This window comes from Dunckerocampus dactyliophorus, chromosome 2 (assembly GCF_027744805.1).
Source record: "Dunckerocampus dactyliophorus isolate RoL2022-P2 chromosome 2, RoL_Ddac_1.1, whole genome shotgun sequence".
Taxonomy (NCBI): domain Eukaryota; kingdom Metazoa; phylum Chordata; class Actinopteri; order Syngnathiformes; family Syngnathidae; genus Dunckerocampus; species Dunckerocampus dactyliophorus.
In genome coordinates this window covers 36,146,649-36,171,511 of record NC_072820.1, presented here as the reverse complement: position 1 = coordinate 36,171,511, position 24,863 = coordinate 36,146,649, and the positions used below count along the sequence as shown (strand labels likewise).

General features: G+C 40.9%; 1 protein-coding gene across 3 annotated transcripts in view; it reads right to left on the bottom strand.

Moving 5' to 3' along the window:
- The window catches only part of LOC129170695 (ankyrin repeat and fibronectin type-III domain-containing protein 1), a 179,852-nt gene that overhangs the window by 8,534 nt on the left and 146,455 nt on the right, over positions 1-24,863 (bottom strand). For all 3 annotated transcript variants that reach the window (XM_054758550.1, XM_054758543.1, XM_054758533.1), the window contains 6 exons: positions 19,401-19,598; positions 18,663-18,776; positions 18,449-18,546; positions 12,084-12,174; positions 5,311-5,418; positions 705-804 (listed from right to left, as the gene is read on the bottom strand). In XM_054758550.1, coding sequence (XP_054614525.1) covers positions 705-804; positions 5,311-5,418; positions 12,084-12,174; positions 18,449-18,546; positions 18,663-18,776; positions 19,401-19,598 — 709 coding nt within the window. The remainder of the gene's footprint in view (positions 1-704; positions 805-5,310; positions 5,419-12,083; positions 12,175-18,448; positions 18,547-18,662; positions 18,777-19,400; positions 19,599-24,863) is intronic.

Below are 24,863 nucleotides of genomic sequence, written 5' to 3'. Positions count from 1 at the left end.
CGCTCCTCGCCAACAAGAGTCTTCAATAAAGGTAAAAGTGATGTTAAATGATCTCTTTCATTCATCATTCATCTTTGCATTTCATACTGTTTTCTGCATGTAAAAAACATGATTGTTCTACATTAAAATCGTTTTGTGTTAACGTTTTTTGATGCCTTGAATTGATTAATTTTATTGACTGTGTTTCCTGTGGGAAACATTGTTTCATCTAAGTATGGAACGGATTCATCACAAAATGCGCGGTTTCACTGTACTACTAAAATGCTTAGTGCAGGGGTCTCAAACTCAATTTCACTGGGGGCCAGTGGAGGTAGAGTCTGGGTGAGGCTGGGCCGCATCAAGTATTGGGAGTAGGGCTGGGAATGTCAGGGTACCTCACGTTACCATACAATTCACAATACATCCATGTGATAACACCACTGTTAGTTCAGTGTTGGTGTTTACTTGCCCCTGAAAGTATGGAAGTAACACTGAGCTTGCCCGGATGTTGCGGGCTGCAGTTACATTACTCCTTGATGTCCAGTCGCGGGCCGCAAGATACGATTTGGTGCGCCGTAAATGGCCCGCGGGCCGCGAGTTTGAGACCCCTGGCTTAGTGTAAGCATGGAAATGTACAAATTGAAACAAGCACATTTATTTTTCAACTTTAGCTGTACAAATATACAGCACATTCAGTACATCGCACCAATGGAAATCTCATTTACCTTTTCAAGCTTTTGACAAATTTGCTGGTGGGTTGAAAGAGGTGACGCAAGCTTTTGGACACTGAGTGTTTCCTGCCTTGTGTCGGAGCTTTGCACTGTTCTGTGAAGACAACAAAAGACTTCAGTCATCTGAACATAAGTGATTGTGTGTGTTTTTTTTTTTTTCTCAGTGTGACAAATTGTGCCATGACAGCGAGTGGCTGCAGCCAATGAATACCTCTGTCCTGACTTGACAGATCTCCCGTGGTGACAGGTTGTTACCTAATTGACAACAAACCTGACACGTTCAACAACATGCTCAAATGTTTTTTGACATTTCGTGCGCTCCGGTGGCGCGGCACCATTTGACAGCCAGGAGCCAGACTATGAGCCTTGAGGGAACCACTAGCTCTCCACTCCCACAGGGACACTAACTGTGTGTGTGTGTATGTGTGTTTACCTGTGCATACTTTAGCTGCTGGAGCATGGCACATCTCGAACTGCCATAGCCAAGGAGTTGTAATAATGTGTGTGTGTGTGTGTCCTAACCCTTCGCCACTCACTGACAGGGAGGTCAGTTAAGTCTGTGGGGACATGTTTATTTTTAGTGGGCCTTCAGGGGGCTGGAGGTGAGAGAGGGTGGTGTGTATGCATGTGTATTTTATGCTGTTGGTGAGATAACGCACCTACCGACTCATTAGAAACCCCACGTAGATCTCCCCTCACCCCCCGCCACCCCCAGGTGATCTTACGCTAGCCCCGGGCCACTTAAAGTCAATAAATCCCCTCATTCACCAGTCCTAATTTTCTCTTCAGGTGGACAAGACGAGGCGGAGTAAAAACAGCCCCACTCACGAGTGTTTGACACTGAGTAAGACAGACAAGTGGGGCTGACTGCTGGGGTGCCAGTGTTAGTCAAGGCCTCTTTCACAGTTTAATTAATTGTGTTTGGACAAGGGGGAAAGAGGGCGGGCGTGGGCTGCCGAGCAGCCGTACATGGACATGCATGCACTTGAATATTTGTCTGTCCATGTACATGTGTATCTATGTCCATCTTTATGTGTGTATATGTATGGACTTTACTGTAGACACGACGACTGGCGGACTGCTAGTGTGGTGTGTGTATGTGTGCGTGTGCGTGTGTGCGTGCGCGTGAGGCTGCAGTAAGTCAGTGTAATTTATGCCCTCCCGACTCCAGCCTCGTCTCTAACAGGAATAACAAACATGACCCAGGGACACGGCACACTGGCTACCGTGCCTGAACTTTCAAGCTCAATCAGCAGTCGTCTGAATAACGGCGAGCAAACTCAATACGGACTATTATACTGGAGCGTCTCGAGCATTCACTGGGGTGTGTGCGCACCACAGCGGACAATAGTAAGTGGGCGATTGTGTTTGCGAGAGAGAGCGAGACAAGGCTGTCAATACTGAATGCAGAGTCAGTGTGGACAGCTTTTGACACTTATGGGAGCAGCTTACAGCCACCAGTGTTTGGAAAAGCCCATCTGCACTTTGTCACTACGAGAGAAGGGGAAGGGCTGAGTCATGGAAAGAAGCTATTATTTTTCAGGTGGTGCCCCTGCAAAGTACATGTCCTGCCTCTGATTGTTAAATGGCCATCAAGGTGAGAGAAAACGGCAAGACGTTTTGCACCTGCAAGATCACGCCATGCATCGCTTGAGTATTTTCTGTAACTCGATCTACAAGTTGAAGCTTTTTTGCTTCAACTTCCATGACAAGTTGCAGTAGCGGCAATGCTGGACATGCACTGTTACTACACGAGCTAGTCTTAAACCACACAACTTTTCAACAATATTAAACAGGTCTTTGTTACTTTTATCCCTGTGGTTGCCATTAAGGAAGTGGTTTTCAACTGGTTTGGCTGTGGGACCAACCATCACCCCTCAATGACAAGCGACAACCCAAATGACGAAAATAGTTAAAGGGCAACACATCATGAGCTGCAGCGGTGAAACGCTGTCTCTCTCTTCATGGCGTGCTCTTCTCCAGCAGATATCTGCAGTTGTGTGTCGGACAGACAGCATGTCCCCACCCTATGTCCTTCCCCTCTCACTCCAGCTTGACAAAGTCGCCGATAAAAATGGCATGCACCTCGTCGCAGCGTTGCAAGCAAATGGCACAGACAAGAACCCGAGGTGCATTCATGGACATGGCGTCATTCGATGAGACCACTACGCTGCTTATGCTGTCGTCACTGTCCATTTCATACACTAGGGTCATAGGGTCAGATCCTTTCACATGTTCAAGAATACCATCTTTATCCTTCATGACGGTCGCCGCATTTCAGCAGCTTGGACTGGGTATGCAGCCAATGTTGATTTCTCCACTGAGCATTTTACAATGTCTAATTTCACTTTCACTTCTGTTTACACGCTGCCACAAGACAAGTCTGCCTCACTGCCTTGGGAGTCATGATTGAGATAAAACTTAAATAGTTGACTAAAAAGAACTCTCACTGTAGTGATATGTTTCTCCACCAGTCCACTAATGTATTCATCCGCTTATGTAATACTCTGCTGCGTGCACAATATTAGTTCTCTTTTTCTTGTTGTACAATTTTAATAATTTATGGAAGTGCTTACGTAACCACGAAACGGCTAAACTCGGAATGTCGTAAACAGAGCACCACCTGTACATTTGTCCAATGCAACAAAAGCCATATATCACATACAACGATGTAACATTAAAAGAAAACTGCATGTTTTTTTGGGGAATTTTGCTCATCATCCACAATCCTTATGTGAAACATAACCACACATCTTTCCCTTCCTTTTCTGTGCGTTCTAAAGAGAGAAAACAAGTTAGCATGTGGGAGCAAACAATGCACGTAACGAGACTCACCTATTTCGACTATAAAGCCTGGAAAAAAAACCCTAAAAAAACGGCAAATGTTCCATTTACATGACTGACCTGTATATTAACCAAGCCACTAACGAGTGGTAACAATACCAATTGGACCTGTTGCTGTGTTGTTTGTGAGTTTGGAAAAGTTAATGCTAGGTTATAAATCATGCCTTGCGTGTGTATGGTAGAACGTTGTGGCAATAAGATGAAAAGTTGGTCAACTTTGAGATTCCAACTAAACATCGGGACAGACTGAAGCAGTGGATACTGGCTCTCAACTTTTGTTGTTTTTTGTCAGAATTTTTTTACCTGCGGACGATGCTAAAGTTACCATCTCAATGTGGAGGTGGTAAATCTTGTGCTGAAAGATACAGCCAATATTGTAAGTGACTGTTTTCATCATACTGTTATTTTGTCCATGTGCTACGTGATAATGCCTTTGTGTTTCATTATAGCTGGATCGGCCTAGGACCCAGCAACAGTATTCTCTGCCTGAGGGATGGGCGTCTTACCTCACAACCTGAAGCTCATCTTCCGTATATTCAAACTCAAAAAGATAAGGTTCTGGATCCTCATTTGTCCGAAAGCAGTCGTCATCAGCTGCTGCGTCTCTCACAAAGTCTGCCATGGTTAGTAATAGCAAACAAACAAACTCTTTCTATTCTGCTGTTGTTGAAGGAAGTAGCGTTAGTTCCTATGGGCTATGTGAACTCAATGCGCCCAGGAAAGACGTTCCGGTAATGTTTAAAATGATCAAAATACGGCAAAATTCTGTGAGTATTGCATGTTATCAGGTATGTACCTGTTAATGCATGATCACAGCATGTATATAAAACAATAGGGTTGTATAGTCAAAATAGGTGTTTCCCATTACGTACATTGTCAGCTCCCTCGTGCTAACTCGTTTTCTCTCTTTAGAACGCACAGACAAGGGAAATAAATGTGTTCATGTTTCACGTATGGGATTATGGATGAACGGCCAAATCCAAATCCAAAATACAAATGTTAGCAACACAAGGATAGCTATGTGAGCTACAATGCTAACAATACAAACATACAGCTCCTATGTTGGTCGCTGACTGATGGATACTTGGCAGAGCTCTACTTGAGATGTGTAGCGAAGCCTGAATTTTTAGAACATGGCGAGTATATGCATGGGGCGTGCACATGAGGAAGGACAGTTATCCATTTCATTATAATAGCCTATTTTTCCTTTAAATATGTCTAATGGGTTAGCATATCATGAGCAATTGATTGTTTTTCGCGACCTTAATAGACAAAAGATGATGAATATCAAACTGGCCCTTGCATCCTTGACTTTTTCCTATGTATGGCCGTTGGTGGAAAAAGCCTGGGTATAACAAATAAAAAAAAAGACATTTCCGCCATCTGTCTCCAAATAGCCCCTCAATGATGGACAGGGTTTGATGAAGCTGACGTTTGACTGGCTCGCCTCAAGTCTAAAAGTACTTATACGACAGAAGACGTCTGCTCCAACTGCTACATCAGCGCTAAGGAGTCGCCCCTGGGTCGCGGGTCAAATATATTTGCAGCTCTCGTGTTTTACTCTCCTACTCCCCTTGTTAAATCAAACGCCACAATAAAAAAACGAGACGCAGATTAAAAATCACACGCTCATCCATAGTTGATTGGTTTAAAGGCCTTGCGATCTCAACTAACCATGTAAATCATTCCGGGTGTCATGTGACTGCTGAGTCTTTTAGCAGCCCATAAATCAATCCAAAGGGTTTATTATATATACCGTGGCAGACGCAGCTCTGATGGGCATCTTTTATTTGGGCAAGCAGCTGGTCTAGAACCTCCTTCTGGCCTCTCTGGCGGGGAGCTCGGCTGTCCATGTCCCTCCAACCTGTTGATAGAAAGGAGATTTCAGGATGTGCTGCATTTGCGGTATCTCATAAAACTGAGTACACCCCTCACATTTCCGTAACCAGGGACAATGCTGTAGAAAAGAAAGGTACATATGCTTGAGAATAGTCGGTGTGCAGCTTGTATGTACTGAAAATGACTCGACGCATGGCCATTATTGTCTAAATAGCTGGCAATACGAGTGAGTAGCAATATAATTGTGTCAATCTTGGTGGTGGTAGCATCATGGTCTGGGGCTACATGAGCGCTGCCGGCACTGGGGAGCTGCGATGAACCTGAATTCTGTGATATTGTGAGGCAGAACAGTTGCATTTGAATCTTTGTGTTTGGGTATTGTTTCCATACAGTATACTCCTGATCAAAATTTTAAGACCAGTTGAAAAATTGCAAGAATTTACATTTTGCACTGTTGAATCGTAAGGAGGCTCTAGAGTAGAGCTTCAAAAAGCATAAAGGAGAAATAGGAGTGAGATAAAAAAAAATTGAGAGTAAACAACTTATTGCAAACAATGAGGGGTGTTACAGGACACCTAATTCACGAGAGCGAGGCGATAAAGACATTAAACATTAACCTTAATTTTAAGAAAAGCACAATGAAAAAACATGACTGGACAAACAACTTTTTTTATTTAACCTAGCAAAAAAATAATGTTGGTGTGTTTTTAAATGTTTATTGTCCCACAAATTGACACTCAAAAGATTTTATTGTCAACATTTTATAAGACCATATATGATAATATGATAATAATAATAATATTGATAATTATGATATCATAATATGATAATATTATGATATTATGATATTATTATGATATTATTATGATATTATTATGATATTATTATTATGATAATAATAATACTAATAATAATAATAATAATAATAATAATAATACAGCTCACTGTTTTTCTCTTGTCTACTTGCCTTTGTCTATTGACGCCAGGGCTGTCCAGCTGTCCTTTGTTATAATAAAATATATACATATATAATAAAAAACATTATACATATATTTAAAGACAATTCTTTGTGTTTTTATTAGTTATTAGTATCAACATTTTAGCTTTTTTTAAAGTTATATTATGCCTTTTTACTCGATTTTTCAACTTTTGCTGGGTTTTTGTTTATTTCTGCAATGAGCCACATTCCACAGATGGTCTCTGTGCCACAATTTGGACACCCATGTGTGTTTCACCAGTAAGACGAGTGTGTCCAAGCTCTGCCTTCTTGGCTCTGTTGGTCAGGGGCTGGGTTGCATTATGGATAGTTTTTTGTTTTTTTTATAGCTTTCAGACATGCATTGCATGAGGTTAAGAGGTGGGGCTAATTCCACCTGCTCGCTGGATGCTTCACCTTTGTTGATGGCTTGTATTTTCTTACCGAATAAATGCATGATGCAAGAAACCCTTAAATGCACAGCCTTACTTGCTAAATATAGCGACCATGTCGCTAAATTGTCAACATGGATCTCTTCTATGTATGAAGTGTGTTATGAAAAGAAACCGGTGCTTGAAAGTTGGTGCTTAGCCAAATGCAATCAGCATCAATAGAACCACTCGGTGATTAAGGGTGCAGACAAGTCGCAACATCTACGTGGGTCGATCTGACAAATCTTTAAGTAAAGTTGATCAAATGCGGATTACTACAGCTTCTGCTTGAATATCAACAAGTAGCAAGCAGATGTTTAATGCAGTCAGAAAAAAACAGCCACACGTCATGCGCTGAAGCTGGAAACACCAAGGTAGGTTGGACTGCAAGGTGTGCCTTAAGCATTTAATGTATGCTTTTCATTTCGCGGTCTGCATCCTTCAAGTGACGTCATCGCGGTCCGTAAGGCTGTCCGAATTAAAAAAAAGCTCCAAGGGTCCTTAAAATGTGGTCGACAAACGTGTCCTCCTCTGCCATTAGCTCTAAGTATTCACTGCGACTATCCTTATCGGTCTTTCATATCCTAAGATCCTTTGCGCACCCAGCTCTGAAAACTTTTTTCAACATGGCGGCTCTACGCAGAGGAAAAATGACCGACTTGTAACGCAAGTACAGCTTTATTTACTCATTAGAACATACATAACGGCGTATATGTAAAGCTTATTGTGACATTTGAATCATAAATTTGTATTAAAATACGAGGCCTTGACTACTGTAATTATGATCAATCACCGTGGTGCTCAATGCTTTTTACGCAGAAAGAGAGTCTCATACCCCAGCTGTGCAAGTGTGTAGACAGCCTCATGCATTGGAAGGTTTGTGTCCCATTACATCTGGCGTTAAAAGGAATACCGCATTTCAAAAATACAACATCATACCAACAGTAAAATATGGTGGTGGTAGTGTGATGGTCTGGGGCTGTTTTGCTGCTTCAGGACCTGGAAGACTTGCTGTCATAAACGGAACCATCAATTCTGCTGTCTACCAAAAAATCCTGAAGGACAATGTCTGGCCATCTGTTTGTGACCTCAAGCTGAAATGAACTTGGGTTCTGCAACAAGACAATCATCCAAAAACACAGCAGCAAGTCCACCTCTGAATGGCTGAAAATGAAGACATTGGAGTGGCCTAGTCGAAGTCCTGACCTGAATCCTATAGAGATGCTGTGGCGTGACCTTAAAAAGACGTTTCGTACTCGAAAACCTTGCAATGTGGGTGAATTACAACAATTCTGCAAAGATGAGTGGGCCAAAGTTCCTCCACAGGGCTGGAAGAGACTCACTGCAAGTTGAAACACTTGATTGCAGTTGTTGCTGCTAAGGATGGCCCAACCAGTTATTAGGTTTAACCAGCTGCTGTCAAACAACAGCTGGCTATGTGGAGATGTTGCAAGGGGCATCTCTCATGACTGACGGCTCTCATCTGTGTGGTAATGACTGGGTTTTTAACAGGACAACACTGCAGTTCACAATGCAATTCTTCCAGAGGAATAACCTCACTGTTTGGCCTATCCTGCATGTTCCCCTAATCTAAATCCAATTGTGAACATTTGGGGATAGATGGCAAGGGACATATATACAAAATTGACATCCAGACAGCGAAGCCATCTTCACCACCTGGAGCAACATTCCCACTAGCCACCTGGAAGCACTGGCATCAAGCAAGGCCAAACCAATTTTTAGGTGATTAACAGCAATGGTGCAGCTGAGTCCTTTTTTAAAAAATGTATTTCTATTTTAAGAGGGTTTTGAGTTTTTTTGAGCTATGGTCTTAAACGTTTGATCAGCTGAGGAACAGCCTATTTAAATTTAATGGCTGTTTGCAAAAAATTGCATTTTCAAATTTTTGGGTCGCACTCCCATTTCTTCTTTTTGCATTCTGAAGCTCTATGTTCAGTCATGGCAAAAATGGTTCGACCACCCTTGTTTCTTCAGTTTCTTGGTCATTTTAATGCCTGCTACAACTAAAGGTACCTTTGTTTGGACAAATATAACAATGACAACAAAAATAGCTCGTAAGAGTTACATTTTTTGGCAGTACAATGCTATAGCTATTCATGTAAGAACTTAAGTGATTTTGGTTATTATCAAGAAAAGCATGGAACTTGCTAGATATCAGCTCTTAAATGAAACTCTTATGAGCTACATTTGTTATCATCATTATATTTGTCCAAACAAAGGTACCTTTAGTTGTACCAGGCATTACAATGGATCAATAAACTGAAGAAACAAGGGTGGTTGAAACTGAACACTGCTGTTGGCGTATTAAGGTTGACAAAAAAGTTGAATAAAAACATTGTCAGACTCAGTGTGCCTCTGTCAGGATGCTACATTACTTACAAGAAGTTACTTGCACAATATCACCTTCAAGCACTTGTTGCAGGTGGCTGAGTCTGCATTCATTTAGCAGCAATAGCTACTTTTTTCCACGGACTGAGTTTCGGTACGCATCCCTACTTAAGTCTGGAGTTTTAACCTTATTCATAATCTTAAACTAGCTTGCTAATTCACCCTGCCAACATACAAGTTGTGGTGGCCACATAAAAGTGCTTTTAAAAAGTGCCAGCCCATTCCCCAAACAGTTTCTCTCGGCTTTTTCCCAGATGGATCTGTCATACAATCTATTACTGCTATCTTCAATCTCCTTCCTCAAGTTTCCACAATCCAGTGTTACATTATTACTCAACATCATTTTGCATTATGCTTACAGCCATTATCTACACGGCTGTGAAGAGGACATGTGGTACACAGACTTTGATCCTGTAGTTGAGTTATTAAGGTATATCAGGTGTTACATTCAAGTCTTTGTATTTGCACAAAAATTCCCATCGCCTAAAGGACACGGCTGCCACCATGATGGATGAGCATTTTTTGTTCCGAATAGGTTTCTGTGTGGAGCTAACGTTACACTGCTTTATCATGTTGTAAAAAAAAACAGCCTGGAAGTGTGTTCTGTGTTGAGTGTGCTAATTTTTTCACATTGCTGTAAATGGCATTTGTGGCTCCTCTCTTGTTCGTGCTAAAAATGCTTTGGAACACATGCTAGCATGCATGTAATACAGATACCGTCAAAGATTTATAACTGGTAGACAAATGGTCAATGACTTACAGGCAATTAGTTGCCTCCAAAGACATTTTGCCTGGTGGTGTCCATGTATTTTCAACAAATCCTGCTCAAATTTTACACACATATGCTTGTAAGTCCCCTAAAGGTGTGAAATTAATTTTGTGGTGATTTGACAAAACACCCAAAAGTTACAGCGGGTGATTTGTAAAACTCATTGAGCTGTGTGAGAAATTTCAATTCAATCAGATGACTTGGGATTAAGTGATTTAGGGTTAAAATGATCAAAATGTGCTGTATTTGTCAGCACAGTAAGGGTGCATGTTTTGGCAAAATTGTACCCTTTTGTGTGGTTTAGGAGTTGAAAGTAGCTCATGTAAACAAATGCATACTAAAATCAGTCCCATGGCGTGTCCTAATTTTTACATAACTGTAAATGGCATTTGTGGCGTCCCCTATTGGTTGTGCTAAAAATGCTTTGAAACACACGCTAGCATGCGTGTAACACAGATATCTTGAAAGATTATTAGACAAATGGTCAGTGACTTATAGGCAATTAGTTTCTCTTTCCCGCCTGTGAGCCTGAAGACTTTTTGCTTGATTGCAGCTATGTTGTTCAACCAATCTTGCTCAGATTTTACTCACATGTGCTTGCAAGACCCCAATTTTTAGTCGCTCAGATGATTTGGTGTTAATAACATTAACGAGGTGTATTTGTCAGAAAAATAACAGCACAGGCAACACAGGAGTGCATGTTTGGGAAAACTTCCAGCCTTTTGTGCGCAGCAGTTCAGGAGTAGAAGGTAGCTTCCCACGGGGTGCCCTGACTTTTACAGACTATAATAGAATGTAGCTTGGGCCCATGAGGAAACTAGTATGTTTTGGAGAAGATCACTTCAAAACCCAATAGTACAATCTTATTTAAAACCGAGCAGTAACAAACGTGAAATTGTTAAGTAAACCTCCAAAGAGAGGAGGTAGGTTTGGGTACTGAAATTATGGCTTAGGTCCCCCACTATATTAGCTGCTTCTGAAACAGATAGGGTTGTATATTAAGAGCACTGTGCACATAGAACAGTCAGTGCACACACCAGCACCATGGCTGGAACATAACACAGCACACTTTGCCTCCCAAAGCAATAAAAACAAGTAGTAAAGGGACATTTAGCAAATGCATCAATGCAAAGTCTGTACGTTCCATTAAAAGAATACTGAAAATCTATTCACTATCTAGGACTGCATTCGAAATCACACAGACACTCTTTCTGCCTGCATCCCCCCTCCACAGAAAGTGATCCTTCAGCACTGCCTGCCCTCTTTGCATCCCTTCGCTTGCTCCCTGAAGGATGTGTCAGCGATAAACCCACCTCCCTCTCTCTCTCTCGTACCATCACGCACCACCCTCAGCCCCAACTCCCACTCCTGGAGCCCCCCGGAGGGCGAGTGGGACTAAAACACGGTGAGCTCTATTCCCGGAAAAGGTGCCTGTCCAGACAGGACAAGCGGGCCCTTTAATGGGCATCCACGGCCCGGTATAAGGCCCCCACTGTTGGGGCCCGCGCCGCGTGCTACAGCACAGACATGCAAATATTTCCAGTGGTAGGCCCAAATGGAAAACACAAACACGCAACATCGAAATTAACTCGAAGAGCGGGAGGAAGGTAGACAGTTGAGGGGAAAAAAGAGAGAAGGAAAGCCCAGTCTCTTGAAGAGAAGACACACTTGCTTGAAAAGCACATTCATGTGTCCCCCAGATGTGTTAAAGGGTGCCACACAAAAAAAGACAACACTGTGGTGTCCTCCACACCTCAGCTGTTGTTGCACATGACTTCACTATTAAACTTCTTGGCTGAACCCGAGCGGCTTCTTTTGTCAGCCAGCGCCAAACACCAGCCAGAGGCTACGGTTACACTCTCTGACGTCTGCAGCAGGGGTCCCACCAGCGAGGCCCAAGCACGGTCCAGCTGTCACCCCTAGCTGGTGATGTCAAAGCAACGTAGGGCGTGACGTTTGAATAGCAGATCAGTGGAGGAGAAAGTGTGGGAAAGCCATGACACACGGGCAGCTGAATGTGTTGGGAAAACTACTGCACTGATGTCAGTTTAGTGAGACACGCTTGTTTGAAACTGTTGTCAACTTTCTGTAAAATAAAGACTTACTGGAAGGAGCAGCGCAGGCAGGGGTCGAAGTGAGTGCGGGCCCCCAGCCTTTCATGTTGTAGGCTGACACCTGGACGTAGTAGGAGGTCCCCTGGAAAGACAGGACAACGTGGTAAATTAAGGCTGCAATATCAACAAAAGAGCACTGTCTTCATTTGGTCTTGTGAAATTTAGAAAAAAAGAGCACAAAATGAAGCATCACTGAGAATAGTTCATTATTTTTTTGTCATGCCCCCACAGGGGACACACTTTTTTTCAGGCCCCACCTGATTTGAAATACTATAGAGAACCTGTAATATGACTGCATTTATCTGTACAAACCACTGCATGAGTCTCTGGCACCAGCATCGTCCAAGCATGAATAAAGACACTGCCAACCCTGAAAACATTTTATGAGGCCTCTCGAGCCCCCCCCGACACCTCATCACACACTTCTATTTGACAAGCACTGACCTAGACTATTTTCCAGCAATATATGAGTGTCACTCATGCAAAAGCTCTAGATGAGCCTGACCCATGTATGCGACCACCACGTCACAAATGACAGCTTTGTGATAAAAAACAAAAGGCTTTGCTACAAACCTTAAAATAAAGCCCAGAGCCCTGCCACCTACCTGTCAGATGTGGGAACTGTAAGGTTGATCATTTTGTTTTTCTTCAAAGCTACGCTAGTGTTTGTGTCCTCCCTGTCCCAGTCCTTAATGTTGTGTTGTTGTATGTGATATATGGCATCTATTTCATTGGAGTGCAGAGTTACAGCGATGATGTAAAAAGTGGATAAAGTGCACAATAGTGGCTTCTTGTAGACACGCACTCTGTCGGAGACAAGCGTGGACAAACACAACTCATTAATTAAAGCTACACACAAACACACAAAACGGCGTGTATCCAGTAAAGCCTAGGTCACAACCGGTCATACGGGCTCCTACGGCCGGTCTACAAATCTTGCAAAAAACGCAAGAAATGCACGGAGGTCGCGTGTGTGACGTGCTGATTTTCGAGCCATCCACTAGCTGCAGAGGTTGGTTCTTTGTCATGTCAAACAAACTTTACGGGCGCTTATGTTTTTTTCAGTTTGCAAGGCACACTTATGCACTTTGTACGTCTTTGTGCGTGGTCCGTACGGTCAACGTGTCTTTCGTATGTTTTGCTGGTGTCAGGTTTGGGCAAAATGTACATTTTTACGTACGTCACACTTTATGCTATGATTTGAAATACTGTACACTATTTAAAATTTATCAGACACATTAGGTGTGTTTGCACAAAGTATAGGTATCGGATTGGTATCACCAATACCAGCCTGAATTTTACCCAGAATTGGATCAGGGAGGAGAGAAAAGGTGGCAGAGCGGGACGAGGAGAGAGAGCGCATGCGCAGTGATCTTACTACTTCATGGTGACCGCAGCTCCGTTCTCAACGAGTAAACAAAAAACGCAGTGATGTGGGGAACGACAAAAATAAAAAAAAACGCAAGTGCGGTTGTGACCTTGGCATAACGCTTACTAGAAGCACTTTTATACTGTCTAAACTGTCTAAATTAGATTTTTGGAAAACACACTTCCAAAACACTAAAATGTGACCTCTGAGACACAAAATCAAATTTAAATTGTGGAAAACTAGGATATGTCCTTTTTGAAGTGTTTTGGCAAGCCACATTATTCATTCATTGTTCATACTGCTTTAGATAATCAAACTGTTCTAACCTAAAAAGTGTGACATTGGTTTCAGTTTTTTGCATGCATACCAAGCCAAAAATACTCAGAGCATCCCACAAACATGGTAGATACCTGGTCAAAATCCTATAGTTCATCACAAAAACGCAATATTTAGCATACAGTAGATCTTGATAAAGCCTGCTGTAGATCTTTGACTCGCCTCTTAAGTGTCCTAAAAGTCAGTGCATATGTTGTTGTGTTGCTGACAACATACCAACCTATCTACAAATAAAAGGGCATTGTTTTTTTGGTCAAAATAATCCTACTAAATTCTCACAGAACTGAGTGTGTGTTTGTGGAAGGCAGAGGCCTCTATGAAGAAGTTCCGTCTGTGTCTGTGCCCAGTGTTCCGACAGCAGGCCTCTGTCTTCCCTTTCTCAGCCAGATCAATCACGCGCCGACACTTTCCCGACCTTGCCTTGACCCCTGTCATGTGACAGGAGTGAGCTTTGGGTGCAGGCAGCAGGGTTCTCAAGAGGAGAAAGAAGCATCTCTCCCACAAACAAACCCCCAGGATTTGTCCATTAGTCTACCCCAAACATAAATCAGGTGGCAGGCTACCAAGCTGCTCTTTTTAAATGTGTTTGGCAACTGTTGCTCCTCAATGGTCAGGAGCCATTAGGAACGCCTACAAACCAGGCAATTGTGTTGTTCTGCCAGGTCATAAGTCTCTCACCTCGAGCGGCCAAGACCGGCGACTCCAGTGGGTCGTTTGATGTGCACAATAAAGAACTCTAGAGATGATTACACACAAATAGTGTGTAAATAGTATGGGATAATAGACACTAAATTATCAGCTTGGCACCAGCAGCTGGAGAAGTCGCTTGTTCTTCCTGAACGCTTTAATATACTGTATGTATATACATTAAGTACTTTTTGTTTAACCCTTTGCTGGGATAGGAATCATGTGGTATGGTCTTGTATACTGTATATTACCATAGATACAATACATTTAAGATATGTATCAAGCGACTACTGATTAGTTTTGCCAATAATGTTTGCTATTACCACAAAATAAGATGATCTAACTAGTAAGGCAGGAAAAAACGCAATACTTTGCTTTTGTGATTTTTATGCAAGAGACATTGTTTAGACTCACAATGGTGCAAAATTTGGCCTCTGAATTAAGATGCAACAGAGCATGAAACGATCATAAACAACACAAGTAATGAAGCCAGAGAGTCTGTAAATCAGTTTTACACACTTGAAGACATTTGATTCGCACTGTGAAGCCAAAGTACTTCTTAGACAGCAAGGAATTGGACAAATATTCAAGATGGCATCACCTTTTGTTCTAGGGAAAGCACACAAGAGCTAATTAAAAAAAGTCATGGATGAAGTGGCCACATAAAAAAGATGGTTTGATAAAAACAGATTCTCCTTGAACTTAAGTAAAACTAAAATAATGCTATTTGGTAATAGCAGAAAGGATACGTACGACCAAATACAATGACAGGACACTGAAAGGGTGAAAGAAAATACATTTCTGGGGATCAAAATAGACGAAAACATGAGCTGGAAATCTCACATCAAAAATATACAACATAAGGTGGCGGGGAATACTTCAGAATTGAATAAAGCAAATTTGTTCTTGATCAAAAATCACTTCATACTCTTTACTGCTCTCTGGTATTACCATATCTAACTTATTGTGGAAATATGGGATAATAACTATAAAAGAAATCTTCACCAGCTAAATGTCCTGCAAAAAAGATCAGTGAGGATAATCCATAATGCAGCGTATAGAGAAAATATAAATCCCTTATTTTTAAAATCACAAATATTAAAATTCACTGATTTAGTAAATTGTCAAACAGCTAAAGTAACGTATAAAGCTAACAATAACCAATTACACAAAAATGTCATCCAATACTTCTCTACAACAGAGGAGAAATATGATCTTCGGGAAAAAGTAAACTTCATACAATTATATGCGAGAACAACGCTAAAACCCACAGCATTTCAGTATGTGGAATCAAATTATGGAACGGATTGTGTAAGGAACTCAAACAAAGCACTAAGATGAGTGATTTGAAGAAACAATCCAAACAGTTGATGTTTGCAAAATACAAGGCAGAAGAGTCTTGAACTTGTTTTGTTATGCTTGTCTCTATTATTATTTATTATTATACTGATTATTATATTTATTGTAAAGAGATCTTAACAATTACATCATCATATTGTTATTACCTCATAATTCTTCTATGTATTAAAAAAGCATATACAGAATACAGGAAGTGAATAATTTGTACTGCATAAGACGTGGAACAGATGGGGGTAGGATAAAATAAGCTTTGCTTCTTCCTACTCCTTTTGGACATGTGGAACTGTGAATTGAATTATGTGATGTATTGCATTGTAACTTGTATGTACATGTATGTTCAAATAAAATTAAACCATTACCATTGTGACAAGAAAATAAAACTTACAAATCGTAGGGATGTGATGCAGCTGAAGGTCAACAACAACGACAATACCAACATAGATAATGCCACATTCAACAATACTAAAAAACACATTTAATTTATTTATTATTGCCAATAATTATTATTCAATTTGTATACAGAAATTAAATGTAATTAATTATAAACTGTTTGATTCAGTCACAGTTTTGACTGTAGTATTTTAGTATTTGTCCTCAAAGTTTTTGATTTCCTTTTTTCATTTCATGTCACCACTTAAGTTAATATTTATTATTAAAAATGTAATCCTATTTTATCACTTTTTGAAATGTAATCTTACTTTATTTTTACATTTTTATTTCTTCCTTTTCCTTAACACTGTACAAGATTTACACACACAGGAGGAGAACAACATGTACATGATAAAAATGTAAGCAAATTAAATATCGTAAGTGTCAACATGTAAAAGATGTGCCGTAAATGAATAAACTGCAATACACAGAGAGAAGGGGTTGGATTGAAACAATGACACCTGAAACAAATCAACCATACCAGCCATACCATAATTATGATACCGTGTTGACCCCACTATAACACAGCAGTCTGATATTATATTGGGGGTCTACAACCTTTTTTCTTGTGAGAGCTACTTTTACAAAATGAAAATGGCTGAGGGCTACTCATTTTTGTAACGTGAATTTTCATAGCTTCTTTCAACCCAAACTAATTGAAAATGCTTGTTTTAGCAGAAAATTCACAAAATGTTGGTATCTACAACTCACATTTTCTATTAAACATTTGCATTTTGTATTGTAGAATGCATTTCTTTCCAGGGTGCCTCACATTCCTACCGTAATTTCCTATGTATAAGCCACTACTTTTTACTTTTTTCTCACGCTTTGAACCCTGCGGCTTGTACAGTGATGTGGCTAATTTATGGCTAAAAACTAAATATCCCATGATACTTTGAGTGCAGCTTCAGGAAAGAGTGACGTGGACGAGTCAAGTGGAAGCTCTTTTGAAGTCTTATGCAGCGATCTCTGACACATTGTAAGTTTGATCAAGTGTAGAATTACTACAGCTTCTATTCGGACTGCTCGCACCGCCAACCGTCCACTATCACAAACAGATTTTGAAAGGCTGGACGACTGCGTGATGAAGAGGACTGGCCAATTTGCATCAGGGCAAAAGTGACTCTAAGAGAGTGAGAGAGACTGACAAAGTGTGTGACAAAGGAATTATGAGGCTGTTCAATTGTGATGCTGAAGAAGATGACTTCAGTGGTTTTAGTTCCAGGAGGAGGAGGAGCAGGCGGACAGCAATGAATGACTTTTCTGGTAGGCTACTGTTTAACTAGCCATTTTATACTCACTGCTCAGCACTGTTTGGGAAAAAAAAACATTTATTTAAAAAGTTAAAAGTTTAAAGAAAACATTTAAAAAACTTTCCGTGTAACGTCTTTGTGTGCACTAAATACGCGGGAACTTGCAGCTCATGGACAGGTGTACATATCTTTTTTTCTCTTAAAATTTAGTGGGTACGGCTGACATACCTGTGCGCTCTACCGGCCGGAAATTACAGTACTTAAAAAACAGGCTTGCCGGCGCCTCACATGGTAGTGGGGGGGATACCTGGTGCTCACGGGCACCATGTTGGTGACCCCAGGTTTAGAGATTTATGCATGCAAATCAACAGGTGGCGCCAAACGTCTCCCCAAGTGAGTCAGAGCTTTTCTTCTTGTCACTCACAAACACACACGTGGCCCGGAGAGGCGCAGCCATGACACAGAGATGACTCGCTGGAAAAAAAATGTCCCAAAGACTGTTAGCAAACCGAGGATGAATTATGGTGCTAATTTGAAAATAATGGTGATCAGTGAAACAGAGTCATCAAACAACTGCTACACAACGAAGCAGTATGATATCCTTGTCTTTTTCCCAAAAACAGGTCTTTAAAATATTCGAGTCAATACGGTATATTAATTGTCAAGCAGGCCCACAACGTCTGATTCATGCGTCTCATCTATTGTGTTTGTCCTTATGGATTTTAGATGAAAACGTTTGGCAAACCCGACCTTAGATCATTAAGGCACTGCATGGAGGCGTACTGCATACTCTCCCCATACCGGGTGGTTGATTTTGCAAGCATTTCAATGAGATGCCCTTATTAAAAGGCCTACTATATTGGTAGTAGCATGAGCTTGCACCACTAAACAGACATTAAAGCCACTATTATAACTAAACTTACAGAGGTGAGTCCAGTGATGTTGAACTGCTGCAGAGTGGTGTCCTCTACCACCACCTCCCCAAGCACACACCTGAAGGACGGCGTTGAGCTCCAACTCACTGCAAACACACAAAAACACAATGCTGGAGGGCGAAACTATTGCAAAAGGGTTTTTGGTAAATGAGAGGGTAACGTTGGATTAATGTTAAAGACTTGATGGGGCACAGCGCCTGACCTTTGTATTTGGTAACCACAGCCGAGCTGACGCATGGCGGTTCCTGGAAATCCACCCTTAGACTGGTGCTGCTGCTCACAGACAAGCGCACTGCACTGGGAGTGTCTGGAGGGTCTAGGTGGATACACACAAAGCGATAAAGCGCAAAAAAGTGCCAGATTGGACACAGTGAGATCTTGTACATCTTCCATGCATTTCAATGCAGCGCTCTGTCGGGTCATTTTAATGAGATCATTTTCTTAGTTGCACAATGAGGGGCTCATTCTAGTGTGAAATTGAAACAATTTACTGTCACTACTGCATGGAAACAACAGCGGTGCAGCATGTAAAGACACACAGAGGGAGTGAACATAAATAATTTGGACATGCAGCGATTTCTTTTTTTTAGTCCTGTGCACAAATCAGATCATCGGTTGAAAAAACATCAAAGCTTGAGGATTGGTTTGGCTGCAGGGGCGTGCGTGCCTGTGAGTGTCTGTTTTTGCGGCGTGGCTGTCTACCCAGCCACTAAATGTGTCATGAAGTGCCCATAAAAATTAACACACACACACACACACACACACACACACGCACACGCACGCACACACTAGGCATCCTAGTGTGGAAGTCATTAAGTTGGCCCAGACAGAATAGCAGCCGAGAAAACGAGCAGAAAAATGAAAAACGGCTCCTTCAGAGGTTCCGCAAAGGTTCCCAAAATCCTTTGTAGCCGCCATCAAAGTCTTGCTGGAACCTTACTTGCGTGCTCAAAGCCAGTCTGCATGCGTCTGAAGAGCCGCAGACGCCATTCCCAGGCCTTAAGCTGCCTCTCCCGGTTGGATCCCTCACGCTCACCGGGACCCTCGCTGCCGACTTGGGTCTGAAGCTCGGCCACCCGCTGCTCAGCCTCCTGCACCAAGGTGGCCAGATGGACCGCTCTGCCCTCCAGACTCACAACTGAGAGACAAAAAACAGACAACCTCTTGTGACATGTTGAAATAATACCATAGACATACACTAGCTCACAAAATATCAAAGAACATCAAATTCAGGTTTTCCCTCAATGAACCGCAGCTCCCCAGTGCTGGTAGCACTCATGTAGCCTCACTTCAACCACCATGCTTCACTGTAAACAAGACACAATTACCTTGCTACTCACTTTCATTGGATAGTACATCTATACTGCTATATAAGCTTTACACTGACTACTGTAAAGTGTATCCAAGTTTCATTTTTATACAGTATTTGTCCCTAGAGAAGTAATGTAATAAAATGCTTGCTGAACTGTGAGGGATGTGAGATAGTGTAATCCGAATACCCAATCCGAATACTTGAAGCATTACAGTAAACACCAATTAACTGAACACCTGAAGGTCAAACGCTGAAGAGAACGCATGATGCTTGTGCTAACACAACAGGTGTCCCGGTCCACCACCATTTTGGACCACTAGGTAATCCCCTGTTGCCATGGCAGGGTATGCTATCATCCTTTTATTGGGATGTGCATTTGACTACATTTTGTTAATAGACTATGTTTTTTGCGAGGATGTGAGTGTACTTCCGAATGTTCTGAACTGCTGTTCACATGCTAGTGTTGTATTTATTAGACTAATGTTGCCAGGAGCATATGTTATGTTGTTGTTCTTCACACTGCAGACTAAATGAGACTGAATGAACTGCATCTATACTGGTAGCAGCTAAGTAGTGCACTCTGTTAAGCCACAACTGACTCTAGATTATAATTAATAATCAATTGTCGATTATTCTGAAGCTATTACTCTAAACTTACATTATGGAGTTGCATTAATGATACAATTTTTTTTATTAAATCTTAGGAAAAAAATCTGAAAATTTCAAAGTTAAATTAAAAATTTAAGCATATTTTTAAATGGTTAGAAAAACAAAGTTATTACGTCTATATGTTAACTTGTAATTTCAATATTACTGTTTTTATTTTTTCTATAAATATTTTTAATTTGATATTTAATTTGATATTTTTCGTATATATATATATATATATATATATATATATATATATATATATATATATATTATTTCTTCTGTAATTGTTTTTAATTAGATATTTTTCATAGGTCTTTTTATTTTTATTTCTCCTGTATCTGCTTTCAATTTTATATTTTGCCCATATATCTTTTTAATATGGTGGACTATAAAAAAAAACACATACATTTTGACAGTAAAGCTGACTTAGAAGTACGCAATGAATGAAACAACAACAACATTACTATGGGGAAATTCATTGTGTTGACACAAATGCTGAGCCAGATTCCCCAATAAACATTTAACAAGGCTTTTCTTCTCAAGAGATGACAGCATGCAGACGGGCTCGAAAGTGAGAGAAAATTGCTCTTCTAGGGGAAAGACGAGTCGCTAAAGAGTATTTTCCCTGCAAAACCGGGGGAACATTTTGATCTGTTTAAGTCATGAAGTGCAGCACTACTGGATGAATGTTTCCCTGACTAAAACAATGTGAACAATGATGTTTACTTAAATAAAAATGACATTACAACAGTGTGAGTGATGTGACAGCTAATTAGAACATTCACTTGATGTCCAGAGGGACAGCGAGAGAGGACTGCAGTCTTTTATTGCAATGAAAAGACTATAATAAACAGGTAATGCAAAGAGGTTCAGAGAAGACAATAGCATATTGTCCCGCTTTTGGCGGCTGCTCACTCACCAAGTGTTTAGGACTGGTGTGTGTCTGTGTTTAGTCTGTGTGGCCTGCGTTTGTTCACAGTGGATTCCACTGTTGAGCGTTAGATTCCACTGTTGACAGTAAGTTTAAAGCTCTGTGTCAAAATGTCCATCTGGCTGTTTGATTCCGAGGGCCCTTTAGTGTCTCCTCGGTGGCTGCGGGGGCTTCTCCTCTAATGCGCGTGGGTCAGTTGTTCTCTTTGATTGTACGCAATGCGCACGGTGAAGCAACAGCTGGGGGTTGAGGTTTAAGGTCGGAGGTTCAAGCTAGGACTTACCGAGGGGGCAGACTCCAAGCCCTAAATTGGACATGGACTCTTGGATTGCTGTAAATAGCTGTCGAAGGTTGGGACTTATATATCCAGCTTTACAAAAGTGAGAAGTGTTTAGCATGTTGCATATCTGGTTTGTCTGTATGTCCAATGAGAAACTAATGGCGACATGCTGTCACTATTCGCGCCCCAAGTGAAGCATGAAGTCAGTGAGCATCCGATTCATTTCACTGCCAAACGTTAAGAAAATTCCATTAAAAATGAGTAAAAATCACACCAAATCAATTTTGAAGAGAGAAGATAGAGAATAAAAACCATCACAGGTCTTTGCTCATACTACACACAAACTGAATTTACATAGCAAGTGTCTCTTGCTAAAGTCAGTCGAGAGTTATTAACAGGTGTAGTCGTTCTTTTAACATGTCACGTTCCAATAAAACTAGCCTTATGCTAGTTGGTCATGACATTCACCGTTAATTTGAAGCTGGACAGAATGTATTTCATGTACAGTACTGTGCAAATGTCTCATTTCCAACACTAGTATTTTCGTTTTAAACAACCTTTCTAGAAGTACAATGGAACCTCAGTTTCTGACAAAAATTATTGCTAAAAATCTCAATCTCGTACACTGTCTCAGTTAGCGTATGGGCAAACAGAGGGACTAACAAACTCGTCGATTACTCAAACAAAGCATCCATGCGTTGGTGACTCAGCGTCCGTGAAGGATGGATAGCGGATCTATTTGAGTTGGGACACTATAGACAGCTTCTGGCCAGGGAATCATTTCATCATCTTTATTATGTGTGTGTGCAGTTAGGAATGGAATATGTTCCACTCTGTTTTAGCAGTATGGCAAGCATGGCAACGTACTTATCTAAGGCAAAGACATAACACAACTGGAGCCAGTTTTAACTCAAATCCCAAACAACTACAAAAAGAGAAGTTTACACCGATTGTACCAACTCTCTGATAGAAGTTATAAAAGAAAGCGAAACAGAATTTGTCATCGAAATTTGATTGTACTTTGGCAGCTAATCACTCTCCACCACTGGCATTGCAATTGCTTGTATTTACTCCTGTTTGAAGTAAATTGTCAACTTTCCTTGAGACCCCCAGACTAATTTCACAGGTGTTAGAATACAAGTATTTTGGGGGAACCTTCGCCCTGTAAAAGGGTTGGTCCCAACAATGTTTAATCCCTGTAATAAGCACAGTGCAGTTTTTTTTTTTAATTAAATACAGCTGCAAAAAAAGTTGCAAGTGCCGGAACTTTGATAAAGAAGGTGAGCAACACTCGAATTCAAGAAAGGACTCTGTCTGTTACAATAGGATTCGTCAGATGTTATGGAATGGATTAATGACAAAAAACAAGGTTCCACTGTATATTAGTAGGATGACACAATTAACAGCAGCATTACATACAGAAAATACATGGCCGATGTAGCAGGGTGGCTAAGGACGCACATTTTAGTGAGAATCTGGATAAAAGAGCTAACACAGGAATGTATTATTTAACTTTCAGTCATGATAGCATCAAAGGAATGAGGCAAACCCGGAATCACTGTGTGTCAACCTTTCTCAACCAGAACGTAGAATGCAAAGTGCCGTGCTGTAATTTTTAATTCTGTTAACAGTTTTAGAGGAGTTCTACGTTCTGCTAAAACACCATCTATGGTGGCTATAGAACAGTACTGTATTTTCATGAAAAATATTGCTTATTTGCTTTTGTAGCCAACATTAGTGACTTGGATTCTTTCCAATCAAGTGTACAGTATATACTTTTCTCCCCTTCCTGGTATGTTATTTTTTTGCATGTTTCTCACACTTAAATGTTTCAGCTCATCTAACAAATGTAAATATTAGTCAATGACAACACAACTGAACACAAAATGCAGTTTTTAAATGAAACATTTTAATTATTAAGGGAGGAAAAAAACTGAGATTAACTGAGATCTACCAGTCTGAAAAAGCTTATAAAGCCATTTCTAAAGCTTTGGGACTCCAGCGAACTACAGTGAGAGCTACAAATGGTGAAAACATGGAACAGTGGTGAACCTTCCCAGGAGTGGCCGGCCAACCAAAGTTATTATAGTGATAACTCATCCAAGAGGTCACAACAGACCCCACAACAACATTCAAAGTAGGCCTCACTTGCCTTAGGTTAAGGTCAGTGTTCATGACTCTACCATAAGAAAGACACTGGGCAAACATGGCCTGCATGGTAGAGTTCCAAGACGAAAACCACTGCTGAAAAAAAAGAACATTAAGACTCATCTCAATTGCGAGACAAAAGTTGAACTTTTTGGAAGGTTTGTGTCCCATTACATCTGGCGTAAAAGTAACGGCCTATTTCCGAAAAAGAACATCACACCAACAGTAAAATACGGTGGTGGTAGTGTGATGGTCTGGGGCTGTTTTGCTGCTTCAGGACCTGGAAGACTTGCTGTGATAAATGGAACCGTGAATTCTGCTGTCTACCAAAAAAAATCCTGTAGGAGAATTTCCGGCCATCTCTTCGTAATCTCAAGCTGAAACCAACTGCAGCAGGACAATGATCCAAAACACACCAGCAACTCCACCTCTGAATGGCTGGAGAAAAAATGAAGACTTTGGAGTGGCCTAGTCAAAGTCCTGACCTGAATCTGATTGAGATATACACTCAATATTTGCAAATTAAAAAAAAAAGTGTTTTCAATTTAATAACACCTTTACGACACTTCCGGATCACATCTACGGGTGTGCAAATGTGAACGAGCCGCGCTGGAGAGTTCTTAATCTTTCACAGAGGAACAGAGCGGAGATGACTAACTTAGACGACGGTGTGTCATGATTGCCGCCAGTCCATTGCATTTAATGTATTGTCTTGTGTTGTACAACACACACCATGTTCCAGCAGAGTATGAATGACACTAATGAGGAAGGTAGAAGATTGTGTCATGCACCTGGGTGTGAGTTACAGGTGGATGTTGTCATGGAGGCTCTGAATCATCATCTAACTTTTTACTATTACCATATATAGTATATATATTTCCACCAAAAAGTACAAGTCAGTTCTATTTTGTTGTGATACCGAAGTACCTGATGCCTCAACACCACTTTTCAACAGTAGCTACCTAAAAGGCGTAGATAAACACACTGCAGCCCACTGATTAGCTGACAAAAGGAAGGAAACAGGAAGAACACAGGGGACTCAAGGGACAAGACTACAAACACTTAAGTTGGATATAACTTA